This window comes from Psammomys obesus, unplaced genomic scaffold (genome assembly GCF_907164565.1).
Source record: "Psammomys obesus unplaced genomic scaffold, mPsaObe1.curated_primary_1811, whole genome shotgun sequence".
NCBI lineage: Eukaryota > Metazoa > Chordata > Mammalia > Rodentia > Muridae > Psammomys > Psammomys obesus.
Genome location: NW_026596095.1, coordinates 25120349 through 25140537, shown reverse-complemented (window position 1 = coordinate 25140537; position 20189 = coordinate 25120349). Strand labels below are relative to the sequence as shown.

The 20189-nt window shown below is 42.3% G+C and overlaps 1 protein-coding gene across 1 annotated transcript in view; it reads left to right on the top strand.

Moving 5' to 3' along the window:
* The window catches only part of CUNH4orf17 (chromosome unknown C4orf17 homolog), a 25059-nt gene extending 6028 nt beyond the window's left edge, over positions 1–19031 (top strand). Inside the window, exons 3-9 of the mRNA XM_055628278.1 lie at positions 313–374; positions 9730–9794; positions 12435–12578; positions 14820–14901; positions 15981–16182; positions 17506–17549; positions 18792–19031. Coding sequence (XP_055484253.1) covers positions 313–374; positions 9730–9794; positions 12435–12578; positions 14820–14901; positions 15981–16182; positions 17506–17549; positions 18792–18979 — 787 coding nt within the window. The 3' untranslated portion in view covers positions 18980–19031. The remainder of the gene's footprint in view (positions 1–312; positions 375–9729; positions 9795–12434; positions 12579–14819; positions 14902–15980; positions 16183–17505; positions 17550–18791) is intronic.
* The last annotated feature ends 1158 nt before the right edge of the window (positions 19032–20189 follow it).

Here is a 20189-nt window from a genome sequence, read left to right as displayed (position 1 = left end):
ACCAACCAAATTTAGTAACCTGCCCTGCACCGCAGCCCTGGAGAGGAGTGAGACACCATTAGCCAAATTCAGTAACCTACCCTGCACCGCAGCCCTGGAGAGGAATGAGACACTAACCAAATTCAGTAACCTGCCCTGCACCGCAGCCCTGGAGAGGAATGAGACACCAACCAAATTCAGTAACCTGCCCTGCACCGCAGCCCTGGAAAGGAACGAGACACAAGGCAAATTCAGTAACCTGCCCTGCACCGCAGCCCTGGAGAGGAACGAGACACCAAGCAAATTCAATAACCTGCCCTGCACCGCAGCCCTGGAAAGCCCTGTCCGAGGGCTGTCACCAGCCCAAAACAAAGTTCTTGTAAAGCCTCAGTCTGGTGAGTCCCTGTAAAGAAATGGAATGTGTTCTTAGGTCTCTTGAAAATAATTGGAGAGAAATCTGATTGCTTAAGTAACTGCAGCAACTTATGCGATAGGTTATTCACTATGCACAGTTTATACTCCTCTAGCCACAGTTCAGTAAGACACTACTGTTAAAAACGTTAGTAGCAGCAGTAGTAATCATGTTTCTATTGCTATTACTATTATTGTGTCCAGGCCAGATCTGGTGTGGGTGTAGTGTCCAATCTTCAGAAAAGTGTGTTGAGGTCAAATGTCAGCTCTTGACTGGACTTGGAATGGCCTGGAGGCACACCTCTGGGTGTGTTGAGAAGGGTGTTTCTAGGGAATGTGGGTAAGCAGGGAATGAGAATGGCACCACTACACACGCTGGCTGTCCCCGGGTAATAGAACCAGGGAAAGAAGAAAGCAGCCAGCGGAGCGTTTCTTCCACAGCTATCGCGCATTCCCACTGGAAGCCTTCCTACAAGGACGGGTGTATGACCTCAAACCATGAGCAAAATAACTAACAAACTAGACATCAGATATGAGTGTCTAGCCAGCACGGATAAAAGAAAAAACAACAAGCAAAAGGTAAAAAAAAGGGATGGAAATCTGTGTACCTCTTTCCACACCTTTTGTGTTCATGGCACTTATCTCTCCCTCTGACCCACGTGCAGTGTCTGGTCTTTGGTAGATGATTAAATAAGTTAATAGATGCTTACTATTCTCCAAGCTCCCACTAGATTGCCCCGTCAAAATGTTTCCAGCTTGCGGCGGCTTTCCTAGATCCGTGTATCAAAAGCACCCACATTTCTCCCACAAAACAGCCCAAAAGTATAAAACAACATGCTCAGTTTAAACTTTCCTTTTTAGAGTTATTTTGTTTCATATGTATGAATGCTTTGCCTGGATGCACCGACGTGCATCGCCTGCGTGCCTGGTGCCCCGAGGATTCAAAAGAGGGCATCAGGCTCCCCGGAACTGGAATTACAGACGCTTGTGAGTTACCATTCACTGCAAGCCAGAACTGCACCCAGGTCCTCTGCAAGAGAGTCCAAGGCTCTTCCCGACCCAGCCATCATCGCTCTAGCCCCCAACACAGTTTAACTGCAGCAGGGACCTCACTCCCTTGGTACTAATTTCTGTCCTAGTTTCCTTTTGTTGCTGGGACTGTATGAGAGAAAAAGCAACGTAGGGAAGAAAGGCTTTGTTTTAGGTCACAATTCTTGGTTACAGTGCGTCACTGCAGGCTGAGCTTGAGACGGCTCCTGTCCTGTGACATCTCCAGTCGAGAGCAGACAGAATACATGGCTAGTGCTCAAGCTGATGATAGAGTTCAGTCAGTGACCAGACCAGGGAATGATCCTGCCCACGTTCAGGCTGGGCTTCCCACATGATATCAGACAATCAAGATGTGTCCACAGGCCAACCTGGTCCCGAAAATTCCACACCAAGACTCTCTTCCTTGGTGATTAGGTTGAATAAGCCAGTCACTCTGATTTCTAGTCCTCAAGAAAATATTTATGCCGCAATCCTTCCAATGTAATTACACAAGTGCAGTTCCTTCTATGAATTAAATTAAAAAAAAAACAAAAACAGTTTCTATTTCAAGCAAGGGAGCACTGATTAAACACAGTCACGAGCTACAACACTCTTCATTGCCTGAACGTGGTCACCACAAAACACTCTTCATTGCCTGAACGTGGTCAACAGCCACAAAACTGTTCATTACCTGACATGGTCACCATCAACACTGTTCTTTACCTGAATGTCGTCAGCAGTCACAATACTGTTCATAACCTGAACATGGACAACAGTCCCACACTTTCGATTACCTGAACATGGTCACCAGCCAAAAGACCGTTCACTACCCGAGCATGGTCACCAGTCACGCACTCTTCATTAGCCGAACGAGGTCACCGTATACCACTGTTCATTGTCTGAACACGGTCATCAGCCACAATCATGTTCCATACCTGAGCACGGTCACCACATACCACGTTCTTTACCTGAGCGTGTCTAACCCTGTTCATTACGTAAACGCCGTCACCACCAACACTGCTCATTAACTGAACGTGTTTACCAGTCACGCGCTGTTTCTGTTCTTTCTCATTCATGGAAATCTTATTATGGTATAATTTACAACTATTCTCTTTTTTATTTTTTATATTAACTTTCATTAATTACACTTTATTCACTTGGTATCCCCCCATAAACCTCTCCCTCCTCCCTTCCTAATCCCACCTTCCCTCCCCCTTCTCCATGCTGCCCCTCCCCAAGTCCACTGATAGAAGAGGTCCTCCTCCCCTTCCTTCTGATTCTAGTCTATCAGATCTCATCAGGAGTGGCTGCATTGTCTTCTTCTGTGGCCTGGTAAGGCTGCTCCCCCGTCAGGGGGAGGTGATCAAAGAGCAGGCTAATCAGTTTATGTCAGAAGCAGTTCCTGTTCCTATTATTATAGAACCCACTTGGACACTGAACGGCCATGGGCTACATCTGTGGGGGTTCTAGGTTATCTCCATGCATGGTACTTGGTTGGAGTATGAGTCTCTGGAAAACCCCTGTGTTCAAATTTTTTGGTCCTGTTGTTCTCCTTGTGGAGCTTCTGTCCTCTCCAGCTCTTACTATTTCCCACTTCTTTCATAAGATTCCATGCACTCTGCCCAACAGTTGGCCATAAGTCTCAGCATCTGCTTTGATAGTCTGCAGGTCAAAGCCTTTCAGAGGCCCTCTGTGTCAGGTTCCTAACTTGTTTCCTGTTTTCTTCTTCTTCTGATGTCCATTCTCTTTGCCTTTCAGGATGGGGATTGAACATTTTAGCCAGAGTCCTCCCTCTTGATTAGTTTCTTCAGGTGTACAGATTTTAGTATCTTTATCCTATATTATATGTTTATATGAGTGAGTATATACCATGTGTGTCTTTCTGCTTCTGGGATAGCTCACTCAGGATGATCCTTTCCAGTTCCCACTATTTACCTGCAAATTTCATGATTTCCTTGTTTTTCATTGCTGAGTAATATTCCATTGTGTAGATGTACCACAATTTCTGTATCCAGGGGCATGTTCTGTATTGAGGGTCATCTGGGGCATGTTTCCAGCTTCTCGTTATTACAAATAAAGCTGCTATAAACATGGTTGAGCAAATACCCTTATTGTGTACTTGAGCCTCTTTTGGATATATGCCTAGGAGTGGTATATCTGGATCTTGAGGAAGCACTATTCCTAGTTGTCTGAGAAAGTGCCAGATTGATTTCCAGAGTGGTTGTACAAGTTTACATTCCCACCAGCAGTGGAGGAGGATTCCCCTTTCTCCACAACCTCAAGTGCTGTCACTTGAGTTTTTGATCTTGGCCATTCTGATGGGTGTAAGGTGAAATCTCAGGATCGTTTTGATTTGCATTTCCCTATTGGCTAATGAGGTTGGGCATTTTCTTAAGTGTTTCTCTGCCATTCAATATTCCTCTATCAAGAAATCTCTGTTTAGCTCTGTTCCCCATTTTTTAATTGGATTACTTGGTTTGTTGCTTTTCAGCCTCTTTAGTTCTTTATATATACTGGACATTAGCCCTCTGTCAGATAGAGGGTTGGTGAAGATTCTTTCCCAATCTGTAGGCTGTCATTTTGTTTGGATAACGGTGTCCTTTGCTTTACTTTGGAAGCTTTTCAGTTTCATGAGGTCCCATTTATTGATTGTTTCTCTTAGAGCCTGTGCTGTTGGTGTTCTGTTCAGGAAGTTGTCTCCTGTACCAATGAGTTCTAGGGTCTTCCCCACTTTTCCTTCTAACCAATTTAATGTGTCTGGTTTTATGTTGAGGTCTTTGATCCACTTGGACTTTAGTTTTGTGCAGGGTGATAAGTATGGATCTATTTGCATTTTTCTACATATAGAGATCCAGTTAGACCAGCACCATTTGTTGAAGATGCTATCTTTTTTTGGCATCTTTGTCAAAGATCAGGTGTCCATAAGTGTGTGGGTTTATTTCTGGGTCTTCTATTTGGTTCCATTGATCCACCATTCTGTTTCTATGCCAGTACCATGCAGTTTTTATAACTGTTGCTCTATAGTACAGCTTAAGATCAGGGATGGAGATACCTCCAGAAGATCTTTTATTGTAGAGAATTGTTTTAGCAATTCTGGGTTTCTTGTTATTCCATATGAAGTTGAGAATTTTTCTTTTAAGGTCTGTAAAGAATTGTGTTGGTAATTTGATGGGAATTGCATTGAATCTGTAGATTGCTTTTGGTAAGATGGCCATTTTTACTATAATAATCCTGCCAAGCCATGAACATGGGAGATCTTTCCATCTTCTGATAGCTTCTTCTAATTCTTTCTTCAGAGACTTGACATTTTTTCATACAAGTCTTTGACTTTCTTGGTTAGAGTTACACCAAGGTACTTTATGTTATTTGTGGCTGTTGTGAAGGGTGTTGTTTCCCTAATATCTTTCTCAGCCCTTTTGTCTTTGGTATACAGGAGGCCTACTGATTTTTTTTAAGTTAATTTTATATCCGACCACTTTGCTGAAGGATTTTATCAGCTGTAGGAGTTCCTTGCTACCAATTTTTGGGGTCACTCAGGTATACTATCATATCATCTGCAAATAGTGATAATTTGACTTCTTCCTTTCTAATTTGTATCCCATTGATCTCCTTCAACTGTCTTATTACTCTAGCAAGGACTTCCAGAACTATGTCAAAGAGATATGGAGAGAATGGGCTGCCTTGCCTTGTCCATGATTTCAGTGGGATTGCTTTAAGTTTCTCTCTGTGTAGTTTGATGTTGGCTATAGGCTTGCTGTATATTGCCTTTACTATGTTTAGATATGTGCCTTGTATCCCTGATCTCTCTAATACTTTAAACATGAATGGATGTTGGATTTTTGTCAAATGCTTTTTCAGCATCTAAGGAGATTGTCATGTGGTTTTCTTCTTTCAGTTTGTTAATATGGTGGATCACATTGATGGATTTCCATATATTGAACCACCCCTGCATACCTGGGATGAAGCCTACTTGGTCATAGTGGATGATATCTTTGATGTGTTCTTGTATTCGGTTTGTAAGTATTTTGTTGAGTATTTTTGCATCAATGTTCATAAGGGAGATTGGCCTGAAATTCTCTTTCTTTGTTGAGTCTTTGTGAGGTTTAGGTACCAAGGTGACTGTGGCTTCATAGAATGCATTTGGTAGTGTTCCTTCTGTTTCTATTTTGTGGAAAAGTTTGAAGAGAACTGGAGTTAGCTCTTCTTTGAAGGTCTGGTAGAATTCTGTGCTGAAACCATCTGGCCCTGGGCTTGTTTTGGATGGGAGACTTTTGATGACTGCTTCTATTTCCTTAGGGGATATAGGACTATTTAATTGATTTACCTGGTCTTGATTCAGCTTTGGTAAGTGGAATAGATCAAGAAAATTGTCTATTTCATTTAGATTTTCAAATTTTGTGGCATATAGACTTTTGAAGTAAGTCCTAATGATTGTTTGGATTTCCTCAGTGTCTGTAGTTATGTCCCCCTTTTTATTTCTGATTTTGTTGATTTGGGTGGTGTCTCTCTGCCTTTAAGTTAGTTTGGCTAAGGGTTTGTCTATCTTGTTGATTTTCTCACAGAACCAGCTCTTGGTTTCGTTGATTCTTTGAATTGTTTTATTTGTTTCTAATTGATTGATTTCAGCCCTGAGTTTGATTATTTCCAGTTATCTACTCCCTTTTGGTGTGTCTGCTTCTTTTTTTCCTAGGGTTTTTAGGTGATCCATTAAGTTTCTTGAATGAGATGTCTCGAATTTCTTCTTGTAGGCACTTAGTGCTATGAACTTTCCTCTTAGCACTGCTTTCATTGTGTCTCACAAGTTTGGGTATGTTGTGTCTTCATTTTCATTGAGTTCTAGGAAGACTTTAATTTCTTTCTTTATTTCTTCCCTGACCCAGCTGTCATTTAGTAGCAAGTTGTTCAGTTTCCATGTGTGTGTAGGCTTTTTGCTATTCCTGTTGTTGTTGAGGTCCAGCTTTATTGCATGGTGATCAGACAGGATACAAGGGATTATTTCAATCTTCTTGTATCTGTTAAGGCTTGCTTTGTGACCAACTATGTGGTCTATTTTGGAGAAGGTTCCATGAGGTGCTGAGAAGAAAGTAAATTCTTTTGTGTTAGGGTGTAAGGTTCTGTAAATATCTGTGAGGTCCATTTGATTCATGACCTCTGTTAGAGACATTGTTTCTTTGTTTAATTTCTGTTTTGTTGACCTGTCCTTTGTTGAGAGTGGGGTGTTGAAGTCTCCCACTATTAATGTGTGGGGATATATATATGTGGTTTAAGTTTTATCAATGTTTCTTTTACAAATGTGGGTGCCCTTGTATTTGGGGCATAGATGTACAGGATTGTGATGTCTTCCTGGTGGAATTTTCCCTTGATGTGTATAAAGTGTCCTTCCCCATCTCTTTTGATTAATTTTGGTTGAAAGTCTATTTTTATCAGATATTAGAGTGGCTACTCCTGCTTGCTTCTTGGGTCCATTTGCTTGGAAAGCCATCTTCTAGCCCTTTACCCTCAGGTAATGTCTATCTTTGTGATTTAGGTGTGTTTCTTGTATGCAACAGATTGCTGGGTCTTGTTTAAGCATCCATTCTGTTAGTCTGTGACTTTTTATTGGAGAATTGAGTCCATTGATGTTGAGAGAGATTAATGACCAGTGGCTGTTAGATCCTTTGATTTTGATGTTGGCTGTGATCATAAGTTTGTGTGCTTGGTTGTTTTTTTGTTTTACTGTAGTGAGGTTAATCATTTCCTGTGTTTTCTTGAAAGTAGCTAGTTTTCTTGGGTTGTATTTTCCCTTCTAATGTCTTCTGTAATGCTGGATTTGTGTGTAGGTATTGTTGAAATTTGTTTTTGTTATTGAATATCTTGTTTTCTCCGTCTATGAGGACTGAGAGTTTTGCTGGGTATAGTAACCTGGGCTGATATCTGTGTTCTCTTAGGGTCTGCATGATATCCGTCCAGGCCCTTCTGGCTTTCATAGTCTCTGTGAGTCTCATGGGTTTGCCATGCTTTTTCCTGAAGGAAGACTCCTCAGCTTTTTTGGTATGGTCACTGAATGGCTGGTGTTTTTCAGGAGTTGCCATAGCTCACCTCAGGCATACAGACCTGAGTGGTAACTGTGGTCCTTGTTAGTCAAGAGGGTTATCCTCTCACCCGGGGAAGTCCTGGAGACAGCTGCCCTGCTTCTGGGTTTCTTGCTATAAATTTAGTGAGCTGCTGCTGTAACCTGGGTGTTCCGTGGTTTGGTCAGTTTTGTTAGGGATAAGGGGTTGCCCCTTGGAGCAGTATCTGGGGGTTGATCTCAGGGACCCTAGGCTTCTGTAGGTCTGAGGTTGGGGCTCTGTGCCCCAGTACCCAAGCGGTAATCAGTGGCCGGTGAGTACTGCTCTCTTGGGAGCAGCAGGCTAGCTGGTGCACAGCAGGTCCCTGGGTTGGCAGGCACGCTGGTCTGTGGGACCTTTTCCAGGGATAGACTGGGTGGCCTAAGTCTGTCCCTGTTCCTTCCTTCCCTGTGGAGTTTTCTCCTGACAGGGAAACCCAGTCTCTGTTGCTTTGGGGCGCACAGCTCTGTGTGTGACGGAGAGCTGGGCAGGCAGGAAGTCTCTGTGCTCGCAGCTGGAGCCCAGTTCAGTGCTGGAGGCGCATACCCGCCATTCTGTGAGACCTCTTCCAGGGAAAGACTGGGTGACCCGAGGCCAGTCCCGTTTCCTTCCTTCCTTCCCTGTGGGTTTTTCTTGCGACTGGGACTCTGAGTCTCTGATGTATTTGTGCTCACCATTCAGCCTGGAAAGGTGATCAGGACACGCAGGCCTGTTGCTTTGGTCTGGCAACCTAGTGCCTGTGCCACCCAGGATCTCTTCTGGGTTCTGGCTGGGTGACCTGAGAGTGGTCACCTGGGAAACCTCTCATCTGGGAAACACGATCGCTGTTGTTTTAGGGCCCAGAGTTCAGTCTCTTGGTCACTGTATGGAAAATGTTGTCCTGCTTCTCCGACGGAGTGTTCTCCTGGCACCGCCATCTTGTCGAATCCCCCACACACTGTTTTTTACCTGAACATGTTTACCAGCCACACACTGTTCATTACCTGAACATGGTCACCAGTCACACACTGGTCACTACCTGAACATAGTCACTTGTCACACACTGTTCATTACCTGAACGTGGTCACCACACAACACTGGTCATTACCTGTTCATGGTGACCACACAATACTGTTCATTAGCTGAACATGCTCACCAGCCACAACACTGTTCATTACTTACTCAGGGTCAGCAGCCATAATTCTGTTCATTACCAGAAGGGAACAATCTTTCTTCAGACCAAACTGATGAATTTTGTTACTATGGGAATTATGCACAAAAATTTTATTTAAAGCTGGTCTATACCTATGGCTTTGCTTAGAGAAGAAATATCTTCATATCAGTAGAAAGAAAGCCAAGGAAAGCTGTGGACAATTTCAGGCTGAGACTGATTTACTTAGACCCCAGAGGAATGACATGGTTGAAAGCATGAGAAACAAATAAAGAATACAGGGGCTGGAGAGATGGCTCAGCAGTTAAGAACACTGTCTGCTCTTCCAGAGATCCTGAGTTCAATTCCCAGCAACGACATGGCAGCTTACAACCATCTATACTAGGATCTATGCCCTTTTCTGGCATGCAGGTGTACATGTAGAGAGAGCACTCATACACATAAATAAATAAATAAAATATTAAAAAAAAAGAAAAAGAATACAATTACAACGCAGGCAAACCTTTTGTCTTTGAGGCAAACAAAACATACAAATTGCCTATTAAATAGAAATGACAGGCACATGGATAAGAAACATTCAGTAGGATTCTACTTTTACAATGAGTTTAAGCGAATCAAGAAAGCTTGGACTAGTTAGGGCTGCTGAAAGAGACCTGTAATCCTAGTCACTTGGGAAGCTGAGTCAGGAGGCCAGCCTGGGTGAGAATGAGATGGGAGAAGGGGAAGAAATGGAGAAAAGGTGGGAGGGAGAGAGGGGGGAATGGAGAGAGGGAAGGAAAGATGGGTGGAGGGAGGTTAGTTTGCAATATGTCTTCATCTGGGAACAGAATTTTTTAAATAGTATTTTTTAAAAACATAAATACACTTGTATAACGTTACTGTACATGGTTTTCCACCACAAACATCTTCACTGTCACACATAGACCAGAGCTGACCTTTATTTAAGTTTGGATAGACTAGACTATTTCAGCAACTAATACACAAAGCATGAATGGAAATTTCTTTAATTTAATTTAATTTAATTAATTTACATTTAATTTAATTTAAATGTATTTCCCCAATTTCTTTCAGAGCCATGTAGAAAAGTCAGTAAGAACTTCAAGACTTCCACTGACAATCCCTTAGTTTTTAAGAAGGTAAGGGAGCTCTGCCATACCTAGCTGCTTTGACTTCTAGCAACTGTTCTTCTTTACGGCACTTCTTAGAGGCCTCTTTCACTCTACTTGTAGAGCTTTGTGCAGGTAGAGCTAACACGATATAAAACATTTACATCCCAAACACACAGTCTAATGCATCTTAACAAGTACACACATGTCCCTCAGGGAAGCAGCACCAAACCAGGATTTCCTCATGTATCACTCAGGCTGTTTCCCCAGCCAGCCCATTACAGCATTATTGGCCTTCAGCCCAACCAGTAGATCCTGAGAAAGGAAGTGGTGGTAGTTAACAGCCAGTGATGAAAGAGAGAGAGAGACCTCAGGTGGTTGTGAGTGCTATAAGAAATATTCTTGGGAGATAGCTTCAGTGAGACAGCTCATTTAATTGCGGGGAACAAAGGCCACTTAAACTCTTGGGGGGTAGGTAGAGGTTTTCAGGGGGTCAGAGTGCTGAGGATGCCTCATTTGCATGAGGAGGAATTCCAGGTGCTGCTAGACATGACCTTATAAGATCACATACCAGGCTAGGTGACCTCCTTCAGGGGGTAAAGGTGGACGCACTAGGACACACATGCCCAGGGTGGAGTGTGCTGTGTGGAGTGTGGGGGAGGATCAGTCCTTCTCCTGCTAATCTCAGGACAAGATTTCCTGGGTTTGGACATGCCTCAACCCCACTCTTGTTCCAGGTTGGTTTTCCCAAGTCCCAGGGCTCCAGGGCCCTACACTCATGAGCCCAGCCCTCCCAAAGACAAATGTTGATCTGCTTTGTGTCACTAAAGTGGCACAGACTTTTAACTTTTATGTAAATGAGGTCACATGCAAGTTCTCTTTCAAGATCAGGCTTCACTCAGCAAAAATCTACCCAAGTTGCTCAGTTGATTTTTTTTTTTTTTAAAACAGGGTCCTTAAAGCCAAGGGACTTGGGTCTGTTGAAGGGCATTTGGGTCCTGTCCACCTTTTTATAAAGCTAAACACACAGTCTTTGTACACTCACATACTTGCTTACCTCCTGGTCAATACCTGCAAATGAGATAACTGACTCTTACAAAGATTTGTGTCTACATCTTGAAGTATGGCCAAGTTTTTCTCCACTTTCCATTCTCTTAGCAGTGCTTGGAATTTCTTTGTCTTTACTTTCTCCCTACATGTGGTCTGATCGGTTTTAGATTCTAGCTGATGGAAGTGAAGTGTGGTTTCAGTTTGTCGTCCTAGCATGGAGAAGGTTGAAATATGACTGCTATTTTCAAAACAAAAAACAAACCCTGTTCATCCAGGGATGTGGTAGTGTGTTGCTTGTGTGGTTTGGGTTTTGGTTTTTCTCACAAATAATGAAGACGACAACTTTCCTCCTCTTCCCTGTCATTTATGAGACCTTTCATGGGACATGGATATGCAGATCTTTTGAAGTTGAGTAGTTGGCCATTTTGTAATTGTGATATGAAAGCTTCCTACATAGTTGATGTAAGTCCTTGTTTTACACATTCTGACTCTTTGATTTACTTTTTAAAACTCCAACCAGGCATTTCAGTTTGTTCAACATGAGCATTGAAGCAAAATGTGTAACCCTCTTCTCCAGGCCAACTAAGTGTATGCATGAGAAGTTTTCAACAAGAATCAGAATGTGATACAGCTTTATTCTCATAACTGTCAGCAATCTGATCATCAATTCTGGTCATGTCGAGTCCAGGTTGACTCATTTCCTCATTAGCTTGGTGTGTTGGTCAATATCGACCAAAACCAAACCAAACCAAAACAAACAAAAAGCGCCTTTCCTGGAACAGGCACAGAGAGCCAAGGCTTTTGAAGCTCTTACGGACATAAAGTCCTCACCTTTGGTGGTTGTTGCCACTGCTTAAACTGCAGACTGTATTTTCAGCCTACCCCAGGCCTTTCTATTTCTTCTGCAACTAATGAAAAGGAAATGAGTTCCTAATTCTAAATCTCCAGCTGTTAACAGAGCAAGAAGTGCAGCACATGTAATGACATTGCTTCATAGACAACACACAGATCTTCTTGCTTTCCTGGTGAAAAAAGAACTCTTTCCAACTCAACACATATCTCATACGGTAGGATCCATTTGTTGCCTGGAACAACAATATACAAAAAGATTTCACATTCAACATCTAAACTGTTATCTTTAGTTTCATCCAGGGCTTTAAATGATTTCAGCCAAAGTTAGTAATAAGTCACCATCTGCTTTGTCTACAAACACAAATGTTCCATAGAGTTTAAAGGGCACTTAGAGTTATTCACATCACTTTGCTTTTGTGGTTTTATTATTAAAGAAAAACGTTTATCTGGCCTGTGAGATGAGTCCGTGTGGCAAGGTACTTCCTGCCAAGCCTAAGTGTCCTGAAGTAGACACACAGGACTCATGTGATATCAGGCAAGAACTGAATCCTGAAAGCTGTTCTGTGACAGCACATGTACCATGCCATGCTCATGTGCAAGCAAACTCTCAAACACACACACACACACACACACACACACACACACACAAATAAATATACTTTAAAAAATTTAAACAAAGCTAAAAGCTTCTTATTAGTGTTGCATTTAATTTATATGGAAATTACAAGTGCAAAACCGCATGCCAATCATACTATACCTTTGATTTAGGATGAATTCAACGCCAAAAAGCCACTACTGACTCCAAGGATGAACTCTGTTGCTGCCTCCCAGTGCTTAGAAACGACCAGTACAAAGACCGATGGGAATGAAAGCATGGTGTGCATACCAAACTACTTGGACCAGGAGATAAAAGTAAGAGGCAGGTTTATTAAACCCAGAAGTTGGAAACAGCATGAATGAACACACTAATGAACACACACACACACACACACACGCACGCACACACACGCCCCTAGAAGAGAGTGAGTAGCAATGTGACAGGTGTCTGACACTGGTGATACAATGCTAGATTCTCTCAGGACAGCCTCCAGTGGAAATCATCACATAAATGGGAAGAACATGAAGAAGCTGCTTTTAGGTATTTGGCACCAGACAACGCAGCTTCATGACTGTAGGACTAGGGTAATCTCTACACTCAGTGAGGACTTCTGCTAGGGTAGTTTCCTAATCACGGTACAGAGAAGTGGCATCCACAGTGCAGTGGGCTTTTGCTGAGGCGGCTGGGACTAGTAAAGAAAGACGCTGAAGAAAGAGAATCCTTGTAGAGACCGAGCTGCAGAAAGATGCACAGGGCCCCACTGAGAATTTGGCCCACCAGTAACGGTTACATGCACAGGGCAGACTGCAGAGGCCTAGCAGAAAAGAGTGAGTAAAGGAACAGTTCTTGGAACCGCTGGCTGTCGATCACACACACCAGAGCGCGGAGAGTTGCTTAAATCACCAGTGGTTCAGACGAGACTCAGAAACTTCGTAACAGAAGAACGGAGTTACTTATATTACTACAGCTGGGGAGAATGACTGAGGGAGACACCCAAAGGTTTTTGGCCTCCACATGCGTGTGCATACATGTTCACACATGCACGTGCGCGCACACACACACACACACACACACACACACATTCAGAATATACATAAATATTAACAAATTTAAACACAGAACAATAAAAACTACCCAAGCAAAAGTAGATATAAAAACATAAACAAGCCTTATTGACCTATGAGAATATATTGAGTATTCTAATCTTTGTGTGTAACTGGAGTCTAAGAAACAGTGAAAATTAGAGCATTCAAATTATGGGCAGAGTTAGTAGCTAACATTCTCCTAAAGCTGACAGAAACTTAAACCTACGGAAGATGAACTAAGGCAAATTGCTTCTAAGCACTGTAATCCAGCTGCTGAAAACTAGAAAGGTGCTGTGGTGCCTGCTGCCTTCTCGGTAGAAACCTGCACACTCGTGACAATGGAATGCCATCTGCGAAGTGCTTACAGCTCTTTGTAAGATGAGCTTAAAGCTCTCATCTGAGAGTTCTGTTCTTCAAAAGGGAAAGCATAGTGTGAGAGGGAAAGGCCTGTAGCTTCAGGGAAAGAAGATTAAATTTTTTTAAAAGAGCAAGCAAACAAAATCCCCTCCCAGAACCTCAAGTATGGTTTCTTACTGACTAAAGGGATTTAGATTCTATTCTCAGTGGGCCCAATGCTGTATTCAAAGAATGGAGGCACGGTCCAGCTCAGGTCACACCCTTCTAAGCCAAACCAAGGAGAGCAGCAGCCAGATGACGCCCTTCTGTGACTAGCAGATTCCTGTTAGAGCCCCTGTGGAGGAATTTTAATTCAGAACATGGCTGCTCTGGCAAGAGAGCATATCCAAAGATCTTCTAGGTCTGTGTGATCTGGCGGGAATGCAAACACGCCTTTCATTCAGGAGACAGAGGCAAGCAAATCTGAGGCCAACCTGGTATAGAGCAAGTCTCAGGTAAAGACAACCTTAGATCTGGGTGTGGTGCATGCTTTTAATCCTAAGCAATGAAGATAAAGTTAGTTTGTAAAAGGATGCAGCCATGTTTGAAAGTGATGTTTAACTGAGTAGCAGAAACAGTGATGAATCTGAGAAAGACTTGACAGACTAAAATACGTCCAACTCTCACAAGAAAGGAGAGGAAAGGGAAGCTACTTAAGGGGCAATGAGAGAGGAGGCAGTGTTTTTACCTGGACAGTAACAGAAAGGTTGCAGAGAGAGAACTTGGGTGAAGACTGAATGAGCCAGAGAATAAGAAGGAGCCAGGGGATGAGAGCAGATTGCATGAGTTAGTTTGAGGCCAAGCAAAGCAATTCAGAGGCCAAGAGAAAAGCCAGATTGAGTAAATCAGCTTGGGGAGGAGTCTGAGCCAGAACAGCTAAGTTGAACCAGTCAACCCAGAGCTCAGAAAGAACAAGAAAAGCTGAGCTTATTAAAAAATAAGTCTCAGAGGCTGAAAACATTCTAGGCCTAAATTAGATCGAATGGAGGCTGGAAGCATCCAGGACTAGCCCTAGGTTAGCAGATAGAGGCATCGCTTACTTCCTCACTATGTGACTGTAATGTTCCCTGTCAGATCCTGTCAAAGCTCTGTGACATTCTACACACCGATTCTCTGGCAGAGGTTCTGCAGTGGCTAATTCACGCAAGTACCAAAGGTGAGGTTAAGACAAGCATGTGCAGGAACCTACCTCTGGTTATAGTCAGAGATGATGAATATGCCAAACTGAAGCTTTCTACCCGGGGTTTGCAAATATTTTTGCAAAAAATTATTTTCCCAGAGTTCCTTACCAGAGTTTCTGGAGCCTGAATACCTACCTGCATGCCTGCTGGCCATTCAGGTACCAATTCAGTGAGTTTCAAACTGAACTCTTTAGAGTAATGGAAACATGACTTCTCTGCTAAGGCTGAATTCTGTGTCTCCCCCATGTTGTGTGAAAGCCCAAGCTCTCCACGAACACATCCTCTGGCCTCCTGTGAAGTCGAAACACAAGCTTGTTTCCTTCCTTTGCTGTGGATGGCAGCAGCATGGCCTTCCATGTTTCAGACTCCTAACCACTCTGATTGTTTAATCTTAGCTGATGATTCAGCTGCCTCTGGGCCTCCTTTGGGCTGCCCCTGGCATGTGTCATGAAAACACGGTTCCCAAGCAGGGCAATTAGTACAGCACACAGCAGCTATCCTCAAACGAGCTCATCATGAACGGAGCCAAAACTTCCTGCTTGGGCCTCGAGAATCTGCTGATGTAACAGGTTCCCAGTTGATGCAGATGGTGACGTTGGACTGGGGGATACAGTCTGAGGATGGGGAGCATTTTGGAAAAACAAAGCCTTGCCATAGAGTTTAAGACTCCTTTTTAATCGGAAAGTTCTTGGGAACAATTTTCTATTTCTGCAGGGGGAGGCTTTTAAAAGAAGATAACATTTAATAAATTCCCCAATAATTCCTTTTAAAAACGTGTATGTGCGTACATTTGTGTGTCTGTGCAAGGCAGGTGTGGATGTTGTGCATCCATGCCTAATGCACAATGGACCAGCAAGAGGTAGGGAGGGAGGATGAGAGGAAAGGGGAATGGAAAAGACCAAATTGAAATGACATAAATGTATGACAATGACATATGAAACCCATTACTAGCGTAAGGAGGAACAAACCTGCGCTTCTGGTGAGTATGACGACAGTAGCTTTCATTCTCTCCAACCTCTTTACTTTATTGTTAAAATTTGTTCCCCCAAATCAGAAAAGGAGTGGGTATCAGCTGTGGTTCATTCTGAGCTGGCTGGGGTAAACCTGTGCCACAGGAGAACCCTTTCAACGGAGGCAGCAGCAGAGCCCAGGAAGCCAGCCACAGCTGCAGCACCCCCCACAACCAAATCGTTGCAAAATTTATCTGCCTCACCGAAAGTGCTGACTGGCTCCAGGGAAGGGCATCAGCCACTCAGGTGAGTAAATATAGATGTCACCTGGGGGACCGCTGTACCTAAAGACTTCACACTTTCTTATTTTCTCTTCCAACTGCTGAGGTTTTAAGTCTCAGCTCTATCTAGCAAGCGACTGCACACATGTAATTGTTTTCTTTCATTTTCACACATAATAACAAAGTTTTTTTCAGTTCCACTATTTAGAACATTTTGGCAGAGCCTCTGTTCTTTAGCTACCAGCCTTTCTCTTTTGAGGACAATTCCCTTTCTACTAATGGCAAAGTAAGACTAGACATCTAGAAATCTAGGAAAACATAAGGTTTTTTAAAAGTTTTTTAAGGTTATTTTTAAGAGAGAGAGAAGAGACAGAGACATACACAGAGAGAGAGAGAGACAGAGAACATGAGTACAGTGCTCACAGCGGCCAGAGAGCATCAGATTCCCTGATAGTTGAGTCACAGGAGGGTATGAGCCTCTTCATGTCAGTGCTGAGAACCAAACACGGGTCTTCTACAGGAGCTGTAAGGTTTTTTATCCAGTGATCCATCTTTCCAGCCCCGAGAACTTTAAAAAGGTTTAAACACGAAAACCACAACAGAAAATGGAACTATTATCAGTGTTATGCCCATTTTGTTAAGTGCTTCTATTATACGGGAATGGATTTTAATACAAAGCAATGAAGATAAAAATAAATCGCTTCAACTGATTTTCACTGATATATTCCTGGGAAGTTCCAGAGAGAAAAAAAAAAATTACTAAGCCGTTTGGAAACTGTTTTCTAAGAAAGATTTCTTAAACCATGGGATTTTAATAAAGAAAAAGCTGGGTGCAGCGGCACACATCTGTAATCTCAGCTTTGAGGAGACTGAAGCAAATTTTGAAAATTGAAAGCTAGCCTGGATTACATAGCAAGAGGCTGTCTCAAAAATAACACACAACAAACGAAAGAAGCACACAGCTCCTTATGTATAACCTGTTGAAGAAAATGTGTTTAGGCCGGGAGAGAAAATTTTGTTAGTTTATAATTAAGTTGGGTTAAATGTAAAGTCACAGAAAGAAAATTATAAAAAAAAAAAACATTGTTGCATTTAAAAAGTATACATTCTAACTTGACTGCACCATTAAGTTTCCGTGAAGTCAGAAAGGAGGACACGGTAAGAGCTGACCTCCTTCATTGAGTGGCTTATGATAGCCCCATTAGCTATTTGCTCAAAGTGAGTTGTCATTGGTAAGTGACTGAAAGGAAGCGTTGGGAGAGCATGTTTAAGATAGACCTCATCAGCTTCCTAATGCTACCGTGGATTGCTATCTCTCAAAATCTTTTTCTTTTTCCAATTGATTTAGAATGTCAAGTCAAGGATCCGAAGGAAATAAGGCGGCATCACAAGGTTAAGTATGGTTTGTGGTGATTACAGACGGTATAAGGAAATCAGTAGGTGTTAAAGATCTTTGCTTTTAAAGGAAAACCAGTGAAGTTTTCAGCTCCACTCTTCAGAAATGTATCTGCCTTATTTTGCGTAAGATAAATCTGACAAAAATGTGTCTTTGGGGACAAAAACACTCTGAAAACACGGTCAGACGGTAGGTGTTGAAAGGGGTCACACCCATTCAGTGAATGGGATCACTGACCCACACAGAGACAGCGACCTCACAGGTCAATTCTGTAAAGCTTTACTGTCCCGGGCCTCACCGATTTCACTGTAAAGAAGGTTGGTGACCCCAGAGAAAAGGATACAACAGCAGCAATCCCAAGCAGGTACCTCCTGAAGCAGCTGAACAAGAGTGTGCCCCAATCAGAAGCCCTGCACCAGCCTGCAGTTTAGACCAGGGACACTCAATAGTCTTAGAAAGCCCTACATTGGTCCTCAATAGTCCACGAGCAGCCTCTCAGGAGGATGACAACACAGGAATATATCCACAGGCATCAAATTAAAAATCTGTCTTGTTTCTCCAAATTTGCCTTGACCAGGAATATGAGATACATCAAATGGAATTCTTTAGGGTTCCCCTAGACCCTGTCACTGTCCCGTGGAGTTCACCAAGCCCCAAAGTGGCCCCATACATTAACAAGCAGCAAGTTGAGCCAGAGGTGGAAAGTAAACCCAGCCTCTTGCTCCCTTTGCACCTGGCCTCTCCTGCCAGATCCTCACGGGAGAACGACAGTTATTACATAGTGGTTTCTCTTCAACTGTAAGCTTACCCTGCCTAGACACACAGACTTTTACATAAGACCCAGATCTCGCTGCTTCTCCCCATGGCCAGCATTCACCGTCACCAGACCTTCCCAAAATAGCTGTGAACAGTGCAGGCTTTGGAAAAGTCTGAGGAGTACAGTTAAGTTGCTCTAAGATGCCTGTCTGTTCTCTTGCTTCACCCACTGGGGTAACTGGTCCTTATGTCACTGGTCCAATCATTGCCCCAACACTCTCACACATGTATGTTACCACAAAATCTCATCAAAGGTGAGCATGGTAAAAATGGATAGATTGTTATGACTCCTGAGTGTTTTTCATCTAACCTTCATGTTTGTTTTGTTTTTAACCCTACACCATTCAATAATAAAACAGGGTAGAAACTATATTCAGTCTTTTCGATTATGGTCTTATTTAGATTTTTTTTTTCTATTTCAGGGGCTAAGATCCCATTGTTTATAAGAACAAACAAGATGAAAACAATTGTTACAGAATATTTCAGCAAGCCGAAGGCTCCTCTCCGGTCCAACTCTCAGGACAGTGGGTTAGCAAAACCAGTGTCAGCAAGGAGTGTGCAAGGATACAACTTTCAAAAAGCATTATATCCTTTAACACCTCAAAGGTAGAAAGAAACATTAGTCAGTTTTTTAGCAAAATGAGCATCATACTGACAGTGCATCAAAGTAGTTTTAAAAATAACCAAATGGTTCTTTATATGTGGTACATGTAAATCTCAAAAACACGTGTATATAATGTTAGAAATAAATACTAATGAAGACTATTTCTATCTGTAGTGTTTTAATACACATAAAAGACACGCTTATTTAAATGCCATTTCCTGTCTTGTGCTAATAGTATTAGTACCTAAGCATAAGGCCAAAACTAGAAAACCATCTATTATCAGAATTGAGTGCCGAATCCAAACTCAGAGTTGGGGAAAATTGCTTGAGAATTTTAACATTTGAGACAACTTTGGCAACCTACAGTGTTTCCATGTTTGGGGACTATAATGGAAAAATCTTCATCTCCCCTCCAAAAAGAAAAAAAAATGTAAAAATTATCCTTAATTCATGAGCCAGAAAGGAGTTTATTTCCACTCAGTGCTAAAGGTGGATGTTACAACATTTAATATAATTTTTTTTAAATTAACTATTCTTGGGCTACAACAATTACTTAGTGCAAGGTTGTAACATGTTGTGCTTCAACTGTAACAGGGTTTATTTCGTATATAGGAGCTCAGGACTTCTGTTCCTATCAGTGGATACATTTGCATTGCTTGCTGAGTGAGAGGCCTAGGATCCTTCTATGTGGCTCAATGATCATCTAGGGTATCATTGTCAATTATAATCAGCTGGCAAAAGGAAATTAGATCAGAAGAAAGTACTAAATTTTTCTACTGTTGCTGTAACAAAGTATTACCAACTCAGCAACTTATTGCCATACAATTTTAATATATTACAGTTCTGGAGGCAGAGACGTGGAACGGATTAAAAAGAAAATGATGTCAATTTCCTTTTGGAGGCTCTAGGAAGAGTTTGTTTTCTGTCTTCTATAAGTGATCCACAGTCTTTCATTCATGGCTCCCTTCTATCTTGAAAGAGAATAATAGCTAATCAAGTTGTTCACCTCTTGTACCAAATCAGTCTGCCATTCTTTTGCCTGTTCTTTTAAAGACTCTCATGATGACACTGGCCTCTCTGTTCTCCAGATTCATCAAGGCCATCTCAGTGGGTAAAGTGCTTGCTTTCAGATTTGATTTCCTTTTTCCAGTTGCTTAGCTTTTTTCCCCTTCCTTCCTTCCTTCCTTCCTTCCTTCCTTCCTTCCTTCCTTCCTTC